Source organism: Tachysurus fulvidraco, chromosome 13 (assembly GCF_022655615.1).
Source record: "Tachysurus fulvidraco isolate hzauxx_2018 chromosome 13, HZAU_PFXX_2.0, whole genome shotgun sequence".
In the NCBI taxonomy this organism is placed as follows: Eukaryota; Metazoa; Chordata; class Actinopteri; order Siluriformes; family Bagridae; genus Tachysurus; species Tachysurus fulvidraco.
Window position 1 is genome coordinate 10,288,355 of NC_062530.1, and position 17,477 is coordinate 10,305,831.

A 17,477-nucleotide genomic window follows, 5' to 3' on the forward strand; every position below is an offset into this window, starting at 1 on the left:
AAAAAAATCATAAAACAGAATAACAAATCCAGGAAACAAAACAACAAATCAGAAAACCCAACAACATTTCAGAAAAAACAGAAAAGGTAGGAATAGTTTGCGACTGGAAGTCTTACTGATGTTTGGACGATACATCTGTCATTCAAACTATACAGGCAGTAGGAAATTGTGTACAACTGTTTCTTGTTCATAGTTGGAGTTCTGCGTTCACATTAAATCTAAGAAAATAACAATTTCCATTGTCAAGCAAGAAAAGGAAGAACATTCATATGCCATGATTCTTAATATGCTGATAGCATAGCATGGCATAAAGATTAGTTTGCGATCTCTAAAAACACCTGAAGAATGCAGGTATGCTTCAAAGACAAAACTATCCCAGATTAAACGATGTAAAGAATGCTATAATATATATAATCGGACAATGTGTTTAACACTTCAGCAGAAACACAAGTTGCATTTTAAACGTGATGACATTCTGCTGTTGCTGCAAGAACTTAATCCATAAGAGACAGTGCAGAGGACACGCCGTAGGTTTGTTCAACATTATAACTCTATGGGACCAAACTATTTGTGGCATGTGGTAGGTTACAATACATTAAAACCATTTGGTTTCAGTATATCAGGATGCATTGGCATTTTTTGAGACACATTCTGTGGCTTATTTGTAGACCAACTAACAATAATCCTGCTGTTAGTGCAGACCTACAACAAGAAAACAAAAAAGGTTCAAATAGTGCAATACCTTTAACATTGGACTTGTCAGGCATAACAAAGCATGCTGGATTAGTATATTCTGAGTTGTGTGAAAAGAGATCTGATTGTTTCCAACATCTCTAAGCTGGGAGTAATTTTATTGTGAGCATATTTAACAATGTATTAAAATGCTGTGATTTAATTGTGTATGAACAATTACTTCTAAAATCCACAGTAAAATTGGATGATATATATTATGAGCATTTAGTTGGTAACTATGAAATGATATGAGATGTGCGATTAACATTTTGAAATATCCATTTAATTAAATAGTGCCTCCTGGGACAATTATTGCCAGATATAGTGACTTTGATGAGAAAGTATAAAAAAAATTCTACAGTAAAATATTGCTTTCTGGATAAATTATATTACAGACATGGTGACTTTGAAGACAAATATCGTAATTCTACAGTAAAATGAATTTATCCTTTTTCTGGCTTAATACAATATTGTCTCATTTTCTAATTGTTAATTGTATACAATCTTTTTGTAGTTCTTTTGCTGTGGTGATTGTCCTTAATTTATCTAAAAGCTGCACTCCTACAATATAAGTGCGTCTAGTTTAACCGTGCTTTCAGAAAGCCCTGCTGGCTTTAGTTTTCTGCCGTGTCTCTTTTAAAACAGATTTTGCTCTGCAGAAATTTGACATATTTTAATCCATGGTAAGGACAATGCATTTCTATAAATTCATAAACACATGGGTCAACTTTCTATTGCCGTATTTCTGTATTTCCTGTATAGCTTGAGTGACAGATGTGTCGCAAGCTACAGTATACTTACCTTTTCTGGTTTGTCTGAAATGTCGTTAGGTTTTTCTAATTGTCGTTGTGTTTTCTGATTTGTTATTTTGTTTTCAAATTTGTTGTTTTGTTTTCTGATTTGTTATTTTGTTTTCGAATTTGTTGTTTTGTTTTCTGATTTGTTACGTTGTTTCTGGATTTGTTATTTTGTTTTGCACTTCTCGGCCACAGTAGCATTATACTAGGATTTAATGTTATTAATACTCCATGGTATAATGACTCACTGTGCTGCAGCTCCTGCCAGTGTTTATCCCATTTTTCTGTCAGCTCTCTCTGTTTGGCCAGAACTTTCTCCAGTTTCTCTTTAATCTGAGACACAAACTAACATGTAATGAAGCTGAGGAAAGCACCCAACATTAAGTATCCAGAGAATCATGGCAATACAAAATTGTGCAGTGAAGTTCTGTACTATATCCTATTATTTACAAAAGTAGTGTGTGAAATCTTGTGGCAAAAGATAGCATTGTTAGAACTGCTATATGCCTATTATGCTATTTTGCCATTATATTTAGTCCAGTGTTTGGCTTATAACTGTTAACTATTCTTACTGTAACATTAACTTGCTTATGGCACTATACATATAATTACCTTGTGTGGGACACTATAAAATAAAATGAAAGGTCTTTTGCATTGTTTGAAATTGATTTAAGTATGTAATGAGTTTTCTTGCTGCCATCTTGCATTGTATATCTCTTGCCAAGCACTCACACTTTACATATTACAAATTTACAAATTACATATTTTGTAAGTACACAACTTTGGCAGCAAGCTATGTATTTGTTTTTGCAAATGTTAAAGCATGGTTACTGTATATTTGATTAATTTATTGATAAAATAAATATTAAATAGTGGCATATGCAAGGGTTTGGACACCCTACCAGTCTCAGAATTTCATTTACTTTTTAAGACTTAATTCGCCTGCTAAGGCTTATTACTTATACCCAGAATTGTTAATTAGAAACTGTCTAATTATAAAATGGCTCATAAAAATGTTTTAAACATTATGCTTTACCTCCTCCGCTGCTGGGTTTCTTGCAGCCAGTAGTGTCTTTCCCATCTCAATACACTGCACCATACTCTTATTTCGTGCTTCCACTTCACTCTTCAGGCTCTGATGGTAGTTCATGAGCACCTCGACAGAGGAGACATCCCTGAAAACAGCAGCAAGTAATTAGAGCTCTGAGAACAGAGGGAGACAAAGAACACTGACAGGGCATTTAAGGACTTTCAAACAAAACAAAAAACTTTTTTATTTGAACATTTTTGCAAATGTTTGTTAATGCTTATAGATTACAATAAATCAGTATCCTAAACTGTATCAGCAAGATTGTTTTAAGCAGGACATTTTTCATCAAACAATTCCTGTAGATGACAGATTGCACTGGAAAACACTAACAAAATGCAATTTGTGTATGAAATGCTATTAACTTTTAGGCAGAGAAAAGCAAATTCATGCTGATTAGTTTTTTTATTGATTTCTTTTTTTATTTTATTTTATGTATGTATGTATATATGTATGTATGTATGTATGTATGTATGTATGTATGTATGTTTGTATGTATTTATTCGAATGCGGCACCTGGGTTTCTCCCCTGTTCCTATCTGACAAATGATGCTGTCCATCCATATCATCTGATCACGCACTACACTGAAAAATCGCAGTTTATCCGATGCAGTGGTGATGTGCACACGGCATTCCTCGCAGGACATAATCAGCTCCTTCCATGCCTGCATCACTTCATATTCCTGCATGGCAATGGCTTCTGCCTTCTCTCCTGCATAAACGGTACAAAGCTGAGCAGCATTTTCCTGTAACTGTCTCACCTACGGAAAACACACACACACACACACACACACACAAAGAAAGTATAAATGCATTTGCCGGTCCAGTAGCCAGCATTTTATATTTTGACTGTATTCTCGAAAACTAATGAAATAAAAAAAAAATCTTGAACTGACCTGCCCAACTAATAGCTGGATATCCTGTTCAAATGTGTTCATGAGTCTCTGAAGTGAGCTAGTGTTTGTTGTGCCATCCTGGCCGTCTCTCACTTCCGGTAATCTCCGGTGTTTATCAGCTATCTGTGTTATCACCTGCAACACACACAAAGAATATAAACAAATTCTGTTTCCATTGTTTATCCATAACTAGCAGTGAAACAAACCATATGCATTTTCTTTTAACATACAATAAGCTTACTAGAAATAGCTAGATAACATAGCACTAGAAGCATACATATTCTGAATACCAGCTGTATTATGTTATGTTTATGTTAAACACGCCTATAAGAATAGCTTCTGACAATTTCTAAACACTAAATTAACAAACATTGCGACATGGGCGCCTCACTTCTCTGCAGTCGGTAAAGAATTTGTGAAGCTGGTGCGACGCAGATAGCATTTGTGCTCTGGTTTCCATCAGCTCCATCAGTTCAGCCCATGATTCATTCACTCCATCCTTCCACTCAGCAATGACAGCAGCATCCGCATGGCCATAATCAATCAACTCATCCACCATCTGATTAACAGCCATCACTCGCTCCTGGCCCACACTTCCTGTCTCTGAGGCAATCTCACTGAACTTTTCCTGAAGGATCTGAACAGAAGTATGCAAGGGTTGTCATTGTAAATGAAGGCAATTCATCTGTTATTATTTGCATTTTGCATTTTTACTTAATCAGTCTACAGCCCATGTTTCCAGAATGCCTGTGGTTTAACAAGATGTTGTTTTAGACATAGATGAGGATACAAGTAACATTTCCTTCTATGACTCTTCATGCAGATCTTGTTTTTCCAATGGTGCAGAGGAGAATGATGCACCACTACTACCGAGTCAGTTCCTGCAGGTCTTTAATGTCAAATAGAGGTTTTATTTTCCCTTTCTATCTGAAGGTTTTTGTGGTCTTTTAGCTTTTGCTTTGACTTCAAAAGTTCCTCTTACAGTAACTGCCATTTTTGTTGACATTTTGGGCAGTAGAAACTGTGAGCTGGAAGTGCTTTGTTATATTGTAATAGGCAAACTCTGCATTGTAGCCATCAATTTGCTTTATTTTTAGGTCTTCAGACAAATGCCTAGACCAGCCCATGGTTTTAAATGTTAGCAAAAGTTTTGAAAAATCTGAAATTATGATCTAGAACTGTTAGTCCTAATGACAATTAGACTAAAATGTGTTAAAGTATCCTTTTATTTTTTTAATCATTCCACTAAGCTTTGTCTCATATTCTCTAATGATTTCAGCCAATTGACTTTTTTTAATTAGTGGCCAAAGATCTTTCTGAAACTCAGTTTGGATGAACATAGTTTGTTTGTTGCTTTCTCACCGTGACATGTTCATAGTCCTGCCCAAGTTCAGTGGAGCTAGCTGAGATCTCTCGCTCAGCAATCCACTGTTCCAGTTCTTCCACCTCTCTATGGAGCTGAAAGAGCCAGTACTGCTGTTCCAACCGGCACTTCCGCTCTTCTACTAAGTCCTTCAAAGACACGTAGAGCCGGTCAATTTGAGATTGACGTTTACTGATCTGTTCACTGCGGATCAAACACATACACGCATACACAATAATAAATAGGAAATGCAATGATGTAATTGATAATCTTTCCATCAATTCCTGTTCCATTAAATATTATGTGATATCAGTCTTTGGTACACAATGCTGCTGCAACATCAAAAACACCAAAATCCAATCAATCCACAACCACGTCAAAAAATACATATGCATCTCAGACTGGAGAACAATCTTTATACTAATACCCCAAACCTGGCAATCGGAAACTGGCAAGAATAAAAATTAGTGTTACGCATTTTAGTCATTTGGATACTGCAAGTTCTCGGCTAGTATTGCATGTTGACATTGCATAACCAGTAGTGTGCAATGATGCAGTGGCAGAGCTGCACATCTAGTAAACAGGCACCATGTTCTCCCTACACAGTCTCTGCCACCTTTTCTTTTCCACTACTCCACAATAAACTGGCCTTTATGGGGTTATCTAGCCCTCTTTTCTGGGTGTTCATGGTACACATCTGACTGATACCTACAGTATATAACTTTCGAAGAAGACCTGTCACTTTGCTTATCTTACCCTATATCACCTCATCTCTTCATGTGATCCATTTAATCCAAGGTTGTAATTTGTTGAAATTCACCAATCACATAAAAACAGGTGGATTAAAAGAAAAACAAGGCATGACCTAAACAAACACATACCTGTCAGGATGGCCAAGCTCCAGTAGTTGTCTGCACTGTTGTGATAAAAGGCCAATGGTTTCAGCATAATCTTCAATTGTCTGCTCTAAAGATATCTGTTTTTTCAACAGCTGCAGAGTACTCAATTCATCCTGACAGAGGAGAAAGTGGTTACAACCAAAGCATTTGCAGCATAACTGTGGTACTGACATGGTATTGTGCATCAAATCAGTGTGCGGTGGCACTGGGTTTTTAAACACCTCTGTGGCTGTGATTGCTTAATGCTGAGAAAGATCCTGAAAAGGATGACCCAATATTATCATGCTATGTTCAGATATCCAATCCCAGAAAAATCTCATTTACATATAGTTTCCTGTTCCTTGCTGTTGTCAAGTTACACAATCATTTTTTATAAGTGACCCAGAACATGTACACAATTTGTATGAGAAATTCCACTTGACATGCAAATTGAGAAATATTATTACTATTAGGATATAAATGTCACTCTTTTGTAAGGCATACAGACATATTTGTGCATCGTTTATGAAATGTATGTAGTGTGTATCTGATCTTCTACCTTTCCTTTCTCCTCATTCATCATATGCAGCTCTTGTTCGCTAAGCCACGCCTCCACCTCCACAATGTCACTGTAGTACTGTTGAGCTTGATACATAGAGTCTAAGTGCAATTGTTTACGCTCTGTCTCAGCCCACAATGTCCCCCACAGACTGTGGAGATCCTCCATTAATGCGCTCACATACTCCGCCTCAGACGTGCGCACTGATGAAAACATAGTTGCTCGATCCATCACCTCTTCCAGATGCCCCCGGTGGCTCTCCAGCTCTCTTTGCAAGCTCTGAAGAAGAGAAAAGTGCTGTGCCAGGAATGTGCTGATACAGTATCTGCTAATGTGATACACCACTATGCAATATTCAACACTAGCACTGTTTTGCACTCAGGTGAAAGCTGCATGGTCAGTGTTTATGGGCTGAGAGAAAGTTCAAAAAGTTCAAATTTGTCCTTTTAATGATAATGGAAATTAAGCAAACTGCCATTTCTCTGCCTTTAAAATTGCTGCAAGTGGAGTGTTACCTGATTTTTCTTCATGAGCTGCTGCACGGCCTGTAAACTACTCCCAGATTCCTGTGATGTCACTAATGGAAGTCGCTCTTGCACCCACATCTGGAAATGCACAAATATCAATATGTTACTATAATTTTAGAGCTTGGTATGCAACCACTGCACCCTGGGTCATTTGTTAATATTCCTGAAAGGAGAGATGATCTTTTGGTGAAAAATATTTTATAGCATTCAACATACGGACTAAACATATAAATAATATCATTAGAAATGGGAAAAGTCTGGCATTTAACAAAAAATAAATTGAATTGCATCAAGAAACTTATATTATAACTATATATATATTTATATATATATTAACCATATACAGACACGCACGATAGCATAATTGCTATATGAAGTTGCACTCCAACTCTCCAAATTATATCCATATATCACTGACTTTCCATATTATATCTATTTTTTATTTCAGCTGTGTGTATACTAACTGTAAGTCAAAGCAAACTAAGAACAGTCATTTTAAGAAATTTGCTTTTAAGAGTCTGTTGCAAACTCACAATTTCATCCTGCAGGTCACGGCGCACTTGGTGCACCTCCTTGGAGGCAAGCAGGATTCTTCGTCTCTCCTTCAGATGCTCGATGAGATGTATGATCCGTGCCTCCGCTTCAGCCTGACGCTCAGACACCTTGTCTGTGATTACGTACTCCTCTGGCAGAGAGGAGGACTGCAGTTGCAGATCACACACTTCATTACACCACTCCTCCATTTGTCGTTCCATCACCTAAGAGATAGAGATTGCATAGTAAGTAAAATGTTGTTTTTTATTTACTTAGCTAAAGCTAATATAATGCGAATAGTAATAACCCAACAAAGTAAAATAAAATCTAGTGCAAACAAGAGGCTAATGTTAAGAAAGTGCAAAGAAAGAAAGAAAGAAAGAAAGAAAGAAAGAAAGAAAGAAAGAAAGAAAGAAAGAAAGAAAGAAAGAAAGATGTAAGGTAGAAACAAAAGTAAAAAAAGAGAAATTTTATCTATGAAAGTTATAAATCTAAAATAAATACTAAAAATCAAAGTAGGGAGAAAGTAAATGATTGTGAGTTCAGTTCAGAGTTGCAGAATTGTCCTGCCCTTTGGATTATGTGGGCTGCTTTCTTCATTCTCTAGTCAGTCAAATCAAGACCAATCAATCATGTAAACTCATAAATACTGAATAGGGATGTTAATGATCTCCTCTCCCCAAAAAAAAAAGAAAAGACGCTATAGGTCAATGTCCACCAAGGTTTGGTAGTTTTCAGTAAAGGGAAATGAATATTTGAAACTTTTGCTTTTGATATTCAACAAATGCCAAGTGCATAAATCCACTTCAATTTTCCAAACACAAAGTTTACACACATGAGGCCAACGGTTTACACACATTTCATATTACCACACATTGCTGTTGGCAAGTCAATTATCTCTTTTCTTCACATAAGAGGTCATTTCAAATTATTCAAATAGAGAGAGATTTATTTCAGCTGTACGCTTACATGCACCAAGCTGACAATCTTTTTGTACAGGCTGAAATATTATAAAATAAAGACTTTTATGAGCTGATTTACTAGTTGTAATAACTAGGTTTTAATGCAATCAAACATGTGGCTGTAAAAGGGCCTAACTTTAGAACCTGTACCTTTTTGATTGACAGATGGAGGTGGATGGAGAAATGAAACTCAAACAGAAATCAAATAAGCTGTAAAGCAAATCATCCCAAATGGGGTGGGGGAATGGGGTGGTCAGCATCTTGTTGTGGGGGTGTTTTGCTGATGTACCATAAGGCTGTATCATGAGGAAGGAAGATTACCTAAAAATACTGAAGCAAGCCACTACCCGGAAAGATATAATTTGGTCTCACCTGGGTCATTCAGCAAGGCAATGATCCTAAGCATACTTCCAAAGTTAAATAAAACAAAGTGAGAGTATTTGAAGTGGACATAAGTCTTGATCTAAATCCCATAGATAAATGGTGTACTGCACTTAAGAATCTGTTTAAGCAAGAGGTCCCACAAACTGCACACTCTACACAAGTTACACTAACTCTGTTGGGAGGAATTAGTCAAAAAAAAAAAATCCAAAAAAAAAAAAGAAGTTACATAAGTATACAAATAAAATGGAAAAAATTAATTGTGTATTGAATAATATGTATACCCTAAATTCACCCACTGAAAATCGGCTTTAGCAAATAAAAGTGTTTGCCCCTTCCTGATTTTTTTATTTTTTTGCACGTTTGTCACACTTTATTGTTTCAGATCATGAAAACTATTTTAAATATTAGTTAAAGATAACACAAGTAAACACAACATGCAGTTTTTAAATGAAGGTTTTTATTATTAAGGGTTTACTTGTATTATCTTTGACTAATATTTAAATTTGTTTGATGATCTGAAACATTAAAGTGTGACAAGCGTGCAATAAAATACGAAAGGGGCAAACACTTTTACACACCACTGTAGTTTCCTATTGATTATTTTTGACATAAAATAGATACCCGTTATAGTTTTCAAGTATTTTGGAAGATTTTATGCAAACAAGTAGCAATTATATTGAAATACCAATCCTGCTTAAATTCTTAGAGACAACTATTAAACAAAAGAAACAATAGAAACATAATAAAACAATACTCAAGTGGAAAAAGCTACAATCCTCTAAGTAAATGTTCAATAATATATAGGTGGAAAGTTCACTGATGTAAAAGTAATCATCCCTGGACATATGAACTATGCAGATTCAACAACTCATTTACAAACTAATGATATAGAAGGTAAGAGAGAAGCCAACTGTCACTTGAAAAGCAGTTCAGCAGTTACACAGAGAACAGTAAGCAAGTGTAGAGATGCACGTCTAAAAGCATAGTCAGACGAAACAAAAATAAATAATTCATAATTCATTCAATAATTCATCTTGTCATCCTCCATTCTATGCAAGGCAAGCTTCTTCTATAGCCCGTTTGAAAACTTCTTTGTAAGCATGTATCTTAGCTCTTTTATTTTCTAGCTTTTGAATGGATCTACTAATTAACAGGGTAAAAATGGCCAAGGTTTGATACTTGATGCTCTATCACTGTATGGTATGACATGTGGTGAAATGTGTTTTATGACTGTTCCTTGTGGTGAGTAGAAATACAATAGAAAGTAAAATGTAAAATGTGAAATGTACTGTAGGTGCAATAAGAGTAAATAAAGAGAGAAAAGAAACAATAAATGTAGATCTATGAATCTGAATATTATATATATCCTGGACAAGGTGACAACTGATCTAACATCACCTTGACACACACGCTCACATACCCAACCACACGTTACAGACTATTTAGATGTCAGTCAGCCTACAACCCATGTGTTTGGACATGTTTGGAAAAAGAAGGATTATGTGTGTATTATACAAAGAACACCATGCCTACAGTGAAGAGCATTATGATAAGAGGCTTCTTGTCTGCAATGGTACCATCACATTCAATTTTATCGAAAGAAACATGTATGCAAAGATGTACAGGAACATATTAGAAGAGAATTTTATCTCATCAGCCAATGTGGAGATAGGATGGACGTTTCAACAAGACAATAATACCAACGGTACAGCCAAAATTACTAATGAAGGACTTATGCCTATAAATACAAAAGTTATAAAATATATCTATAAATACAATATAAAGATATATTATGTGTAAATTTTAAGTGGATATATGTACTGTCTAATAATATGTAACTAGATTTGTCAATATAAAAAAAATAGGAAGAAAAAAAATATATAAATGAAAGAATGAAAAGAGAATAAAGATGAGAAAAGGAACAGAAAAAAAAATCATAGATGCTACAGTACCGCTGATGGATTGACTGATGGATGGATGTGGATGTAGGAATGAAACTCAAACTGAACTCAGATCAGCTGTAAAGCAGTGCCATGCTGTCAGAGAAAAACCAACAACCAGCCACAACAATTTAATTTGCATCATATGCTCATATGAAACTATGCATTAGATTAAAACTAGAGAAAATTTTAATTTTATTACAAATAGGAAAAATAATTATTGTTGAAACTAGGCCTGCAACTAATGATTATTCTGATCACTTAATCTACTTTTTTATTAACGTATATATTAAAAATCATCACCTCATACCACCAAATTGTTGTCCATACTGTAGTAGCAAGAGATGCTGTCTGACATGGTAATACACAAGACCAACAGATATGATCATAATAGTATGATACAGCTAGAAACCCAGATAAGGTGGAAATATTACAATTAACTATTGACAAGTGAAAGTGTCAAATTAAAATATGAAGTTATGATCTGTCATAGGCCAACGACACATTCTAATGTAGCATCAGGTACATGTTGAACTGTGATGTGGCATTTCCAATATTAGTCTAACTAGTCTAAATATAGTAAAATCACTGGGTTTCAATAATCAGTTGATAATGAACTTCAGTAGAAGCTACATAACTTGATCATTTTTACTGAGTTTTAATGTGTCGATTAGTTTTTGCAGACCTAGTTAAAACAAAATCTTAATGTTAATAAAGTGCCAATGAAGTATATTAAATTGAAACCCATGCTAATGTTAAATAAAAGAGAATGATAACATTATGTGAGCTGTCAGCAACGAAATGAGACCTGGAGCTTTTTGAGTTGCTTGTTGACGGAAGTGAGGTCATGGCCGTGGTCACAGTGGATTAGCTGCAGCTCCAGCTGCTGCACACGTTCATTTAACCGAGAGTAATTTTGTGCGATCTGCTGTGCACGGTCATTCTCAAACAGCTGCAGTGCTTTGGCCTGCGTTGAGTTTTCCAGGTCCAGCCAACACTCACGAATCTCACTGAGCTTCCGTTGAACCGTGGTGCTCAGCTCTGGTTTCTCCACGATTAGCCGCTCACCTTCCTGAGAAAAAAGAGAGACAGAATGGACAGTGACAAGTGGGGAAAGGGGGGGTTAGAAAACATAACTGGAGCAGTGTCACAAAAGTTCGCAGTTTACTTTAAGGGTGTTAAAATTTTCTAATTATTAGCTCAGCTAAATCAATATCATCCAGATATTGATTTAGCTGAGCTAATAATTAGAATATTTTTTAGACACTTTAAACCAATCCATGTGATGAAAATAGTTTAAGGAAGAGTGTTTCAGCATTGGAATTTTGTAGTTAAACTATTTAGACTACTGTAGATTTTGATTTGAAAACTCAAGTGCATAAAACAGAGGTTTTATTATATATAATAGATAGCACAACACTGCTTGTAATAATAATGCTTGTAATAATATTTGCATAATGACCCGATAAGACCTAACTCTCCCTGAATACTTTAGCACTTTTTTTATACATACAGTATCTCACAGAAGTGAGTACACCCATCACATTTTTGTAAATATTTTATTATATATTTTCATGTGACAACACTAAAGAAATTACACTTTGCTAAAGTAGTGAGTGTACAGCTTGTAAAACAGTGGACATTTGCTGTTCCCTCAAAATAACCCTTAATGTCTAAACCGCTGGCCACAAAAGTGAGTACGTCCCTAAGTGAAAATGTACAAAATTCCGTCCAATTATCCATTTTCTCTACCCGGTGTCTTGTGACTTGTTAGTGTTACAAGGTCTCAGGTGTGAACAAGAACAGGTGTGTTAAATTTGGTGTTATCGCTCTGACTCTCTTATACTGGTCACTGGAAGTTCAACATGGCACCTCATGGGAAAGAACTCTCTGAGGATCTGAAAAAAAGAATTGTTGCTCTACATAAAGATGGCATAGGCTATAAGAAGATTGCCAAGACCCTGAAACTGTGCTGCAACACAGACCATACAGTGCTTTAACAGGAAAGGTTCCACTCAGAACAGGCCTCGCCATGGTCGACCAAAAAAGTTGAGAGGTTGTGTTTGGGAAAACAAATCAGTCTGCATGGCTGTCATCCCAGAAGGAAGCCTAATGCACAAGCCCACAAACAGTTTGCTGAAGACAAGCAGACTAAGGACTTATGGATTACTGGAACCATGTCCTGTGGTCTGATGAGACCAAGATAAACTTATTTGGTTCAGATGGTGTCAAGGGTGTGTGGAGGCAACCAGGTGAGTAGTACAAAGACAAGTGTGTCTTGCCTACAGTCAAGCATTGTGGTGGGGGTTTCATGGTCTGGGGCTGCATGAGTGCTGCCGGCACTGGGGAACTACACTACGGCACTACAGTTCATTGAGGGAACCATGAATGCCAACATGTACTGTGTCATACTGTACTGAAGCAGAGCGTGATCCACTCCCTTCGGAAGACTGGACCCGCAGAGCAGTATTCCAAGATGATAACGGCACACATAACCAAACACACCTCCGGGACAACCACTGCATTGCTAAAGAATCTGAGGGTAAAGGTGATGGACTGGCCAAGCATGTCTCCAGACCTAAAACCTATTGAGCATATACGGGGCATCCTCAAATGGAAGGTGGAGGAGTGCAAGGTCTCTAACATCCACCAGCTCCATGATGTCATCATGGAGGAGTGGACGAGGACTCCAGTGGCCACCTGTGACACTCTGGTGAACTCCATACCCAAGAGGGTTAAGGCAGTGCTGGAAAATAATGAAAGCCACACAAAATATTGACAATTTGGGCTCAATTTGGACAGTTTCGCTTAGGGATGTACTCTCTTTTGAGGCCAGGGGTTTAAACATTATTGGCTGTGTGTTGAGTTATTTTGAGGGGACTGCAAATTTACACTGTTATACAGGCCGTACACTCACTACTTTACATCATAGCTTCAGTGTTGTCACGTGAAAAGATAGAATAAAATATTTACAAAAATGTGATGGGTGTACTCATTTCTGTGAGATACTGTATATATAAAATGCCATAAAAATGCTCTTAACACAAGAGAAGAGAGTGTTGCCTGGCAACTGATGACAACCCCACCACACACACACAGCTTGCATACAAAAACATACTTGGGATAAAGCCTAAAATCTGTCAGGATCCAGACCGAACTTTTGGCCATGTGCTTTTGTTTATGTTCTGTGTCACCTGTCTGCCCCACCCTTGTTTATTCCTCCCCACCTCTGCACACCTGTTTCTTATGTGTTAATTGTATTGAGTATTTAGCCGTGCCACGTTGCCTCTGGTGGTGTGGAATCCTCGTCATTATTCGTTCTTATTTGTCATTTCTGGTTTCGTCTGTGTTCCTGTTTTATGTATTTAAGTTATTAAAACTGTTTATTTGAGCTATCCTGAATTTGGGTCTGTCTTCATCCCCGCATTGTTGACAGAAGGATTCCGCAAGACTCAGACCCAGCAGGATAGCTTCTAGCCTGGACTGGCTTATTGTGGGAGCATTGCTTTTTTTCTGGACTGTTCTTTCTGCCCTGCTTTATACTGGATTTTAGTTTTCTTTTATTTTTTTGTGTGACCTCGTTTCGCATTTGTTCTGGTGGGGGACGCCACTCTGCTTCCTGTTTTCCCACAGAGGACTCCACCTCACTTCTTTCCTGCGGAGGATGTGACCTGCCCGGTTTTTCTTTTTTTCAGTCCCTTGCGACATGACCCCGCACCTGTTCCAGTGGGGAACACCGCCTCACTTTATGTCCGCGGGGGGTGTTGCAGGCCCGTATTTTGCCCTAGGTATATTTTTATTTATTTTTTGCAAGCCCGTGGTGGAGGATCTTTCTTGCCCTCCCTCCCATTCTGCTTTTCGAGACGTGGTCTGGCCACGGTGTGCCGGGGGTGTGCTCGTGTTCTGTTTGGCTGTGGACATCGCTTGGCCCTTCTGCTTGGCTGTGGACATTGCTCGGCCCTTTGGCTCGACTGTGGACGTCGCTCTGCCCTCTTTGGCTGCGCCACCTGCCTCACCGTGAGCCTTGCTCCCCCATCTGCCTTGCCATTTGCCTGACTCTCCCCTTCTGGATCTCGTCGGGATCGTGGTCCCCCCCGGATATTGTCATTAATACGGGATTGGTGCTTCAGGAGCCACGCCTCGAGAGGGGGTACTGTCAGGATTCAGCCCGGACTTTTGGCCATGTGCTTTTGTTTATGTTCTGTGTCACCTGTCTGTTTTATGTATTTAAGTTATTAAACCTGTTTATTTGAGTTATCCTGCATTTGGGTCTGTCTTCATCCCCACATACATATAACTGTAAATTTATTTTGGCTATAAACCTTTATAGAATTTTAGGTCTGGGCTAAAGGTCTACATGTAATTTGACTAATTGGTATCTGGATGTTTGTAGGGCAGAAATATCTTACATTTTCACATCTGTAGTTTGTTAACAATGAGGTCCTCATGGTAAGGTTTGACCAGTATAAACCAGTATTTCCATATGTTGTAGCTATAACTTGGAAATAAATTTGACTTAAATGGGAGTATGCAGTCTGGCCCATAAATATTTGTACATGAACAAAGTATTTTTATTTTTGTAGCTTGTGCCTGGACACTTTGAACGTACAGCGGACTGGAAGGGCTGGTCTAAGCAGAATTGGGCCGCCGCTACTCAGCAGAGACTCTCAACTGGTCTATGCCATGGAGGCCAAAGATGCAATGGATTATGATCTTGTGGAGCAGGAAATCCTCATCTGTTGTGGTCGGTCTCCCGTAAATGCCACTGGTGAGTTTCATAGGTGGTGGTATGACCCCGGAAGCAGTCCCAGGTCCCAAATGAACAAACTACTGTGAATTGTGCAGCGATGGCTGCAGTATGACCAACTAAGCACCAAGGAGGTTGAAAAAAAAGGTGGCCATGAACCGGTTTCCTCAGGTCCGGCCTGCCGAGGAGAGAAAAGCTGTAGGGCTGAGAGACCACCAGCCCGTGGTCCAGCCCCATTGTGATGGTGCCTAATCTGACGGAAGCCTCCACCTCTGTAATGATTTCTCTGTAATTTAGGCTCAACAGATCTTGAAGTTTGACTATCCCCGGCCCAAGTAGACGACCTTGTGGAGTGCCTGGGGAAGGCCCGCTTCACTTCCACCTTATATCTGACCAAAGGCTACTGGCAGGTTGCTCTCTGCACAGACGCAAAACCCAAAACAGCATTCAGCACCACCCATGTCCACTAGCAGTACCGAGTTTTTCCTTTTGTCCTACATGGAGCACCGGCCACCTTTCAGTGCCTCATGGACATCTATGTCGTAATCCACTCTGCCATGAGAGCCGACCACTTCCCAGGTTCTGGGAGCCCTCTGGAACACTGGGCTAATGGCTAACCCCCACAAATGTCATCTGGGTCTGTGCGAAGCACAGTACCTGGGCTACTGCATCGGTTGGTGATTACTAAAACCACTAGCAAAAAAGATTGAACCCATCAAGGAATACCCCTGACCTTTGACAAGGATGCAGGTACAGTATGAGCCTTTCTGGGTTTGGTGGGATATGACCAAAGATTTATCCCTACCTTCTAAACTGTAGTTTACCCCATCTCAGATTGGATAAAAAAGGGCCTACCGGACTGGGTGCAGTGGACCAGCAAGTGTTCCTCCTCTTAAAAAGGCACTTACCTACCACCCCGTCCTGAGGAGCCCTGAGTTCGGCATCCCTTTCATCCTCCAAACAGATGCATCTGAGACAGGCTTAGGAGCCGTCCTCTCCCAGGAGTTAGAAAGGAAGGAGCACCCGATCCTGTTCATATCGAGGAATTTGACCCCCTCCGAGATAAACTACACCACAGTAGAACAGAAACCCTCACAATTAAGTGGGCCATCAAAGAACTCCGCTACTACCTGGCAGGGCAGCACTTCACCTTGGTCACCCTTGGACAAGATTAAAGTGGATGGAAAAGGAGGCAGTTCTGTACAATGGCCTTCAACGTTGACTTAGATGGATTAGACCAAGCAACTCCTGCCAAAAAGCAGGGAGCCAATCAGGAGCACCTCTGTGGCACTTACCCACTGCCTGGGAAACACAGCAGAGAGCTAGGCTCAGCAGAACAATGGAGTAGAAAACCCCCTGAAGAATCTAATGCACCATCTCCCCTTTTCTTAGTGTTTCCAGATGCTTCATGCTGAAGGACAGATTGCCTGCCTGTTGAGCCCAAGCCACACTCCTGGGACCACGCTCCCCCCTCACCTCACCACTGGCTGCACCTTCCATGCCGACCTCAACCTCCTGGACAATTTTCATTCAGTGCTGCTCCATATCTCACTCACTCCCTCACCCCCACTTCCCCTACACCATATAAACTGCACTGCGTATGTTTGTCCCACCTGACTTCCCGACTCGGTTCTGTTCTTTCATGTCCACCTCTCTAGAGTGCCCTACAGTGCTCACCAATCAGGTGCTTTGTGCTACAAAAGGATGTACAAAGTACAAGCAGAAATCATCCACAGCTTTGAATAGATCACTCACACTTACAGTCCTCACCTTTTGAATTTTGTCGAGCCACTCTTTGTTCTGTGTGAGTTCAGCCATGAATGTTTGGTGCTTTAGCCATTTCTTATGGAGTTGCTGAGTGTCATCACAAGTAGAGTCACCTACCATTAGCATCTTCTCCATCACCCAATCACCCAGCTGTAAGACACATACATATACTGTTATAGAACTTTTCCCAGCAAGACTTTTTCAATCATAACCCCTAATCAGCACTGGTTTTCTACCAAATGTAAAATAATTCTTTAAAGTAGCTCACAAAAACGCCCCTGAAGTATGCTTAGTATGTTCAAGT

At 38.8% G+C, this 17,477-nt stretch overlaps 1 protein-coding gene across 3 annotated transcripts in view; it reads right to left on the bottom strand.

The window, feature by feature from the left end:
• The window catches only part of LOC113638809 (spectrin beta chain, non-erythrocytic 4), an 83,120-nt gene that overhangs the window by 12,156 nt on the left and 53,487 nt on the right, over positions 1–17,477 (bottom strand). For all 3 annotated transcript variants that reach the window (XM_027140262.2, XM_027140263.2, XM_027140265.2), the window contains 12 exons: positions 17,177–17,323; positions 11,468–11,731; positions 7,373–7,597; positions 6,828–6,917; positions 6,313–6,591; positions 5,757–5,887; positions 4,875–5,079; positions 3,904–4,149; positions 3,513–3,647; positions 3,133–3,377; positions 2,566–2,704; positions 1,778–1,862 (listed from right to left, as the gene is read on the bottom strand). In XM_027140262.2, the coding sequence (XP_026996063.1) occupies positions 1,778–1,862; positions 2,566–2,704; positions 3,133–3,377; positions 3,513–3,647; positions 3,904–4,149; positions 4,875–5,079; positions 5,757–5,887; positions 6,313–6,591; positions 6,828–6,917; positions 7,373–7,597; positions 11,468–11,731; positions 17,177–17,323 (2,191 nt within the window). The remainder of the gene's footprint in view (positions 1–1,777; positions 1,863–2,565; positions 2,705–3,132; positions 3,378–3,512; positions 3,648–3,903; positions 4,150–4,874; positions 5,080–5,756; positions 5,888–6,312; positions 6,592–6,827; positions 6,918–7,372; positions 7,598–11,467; positions 11,732–17,176; positions 17,324–17,477) is intronic.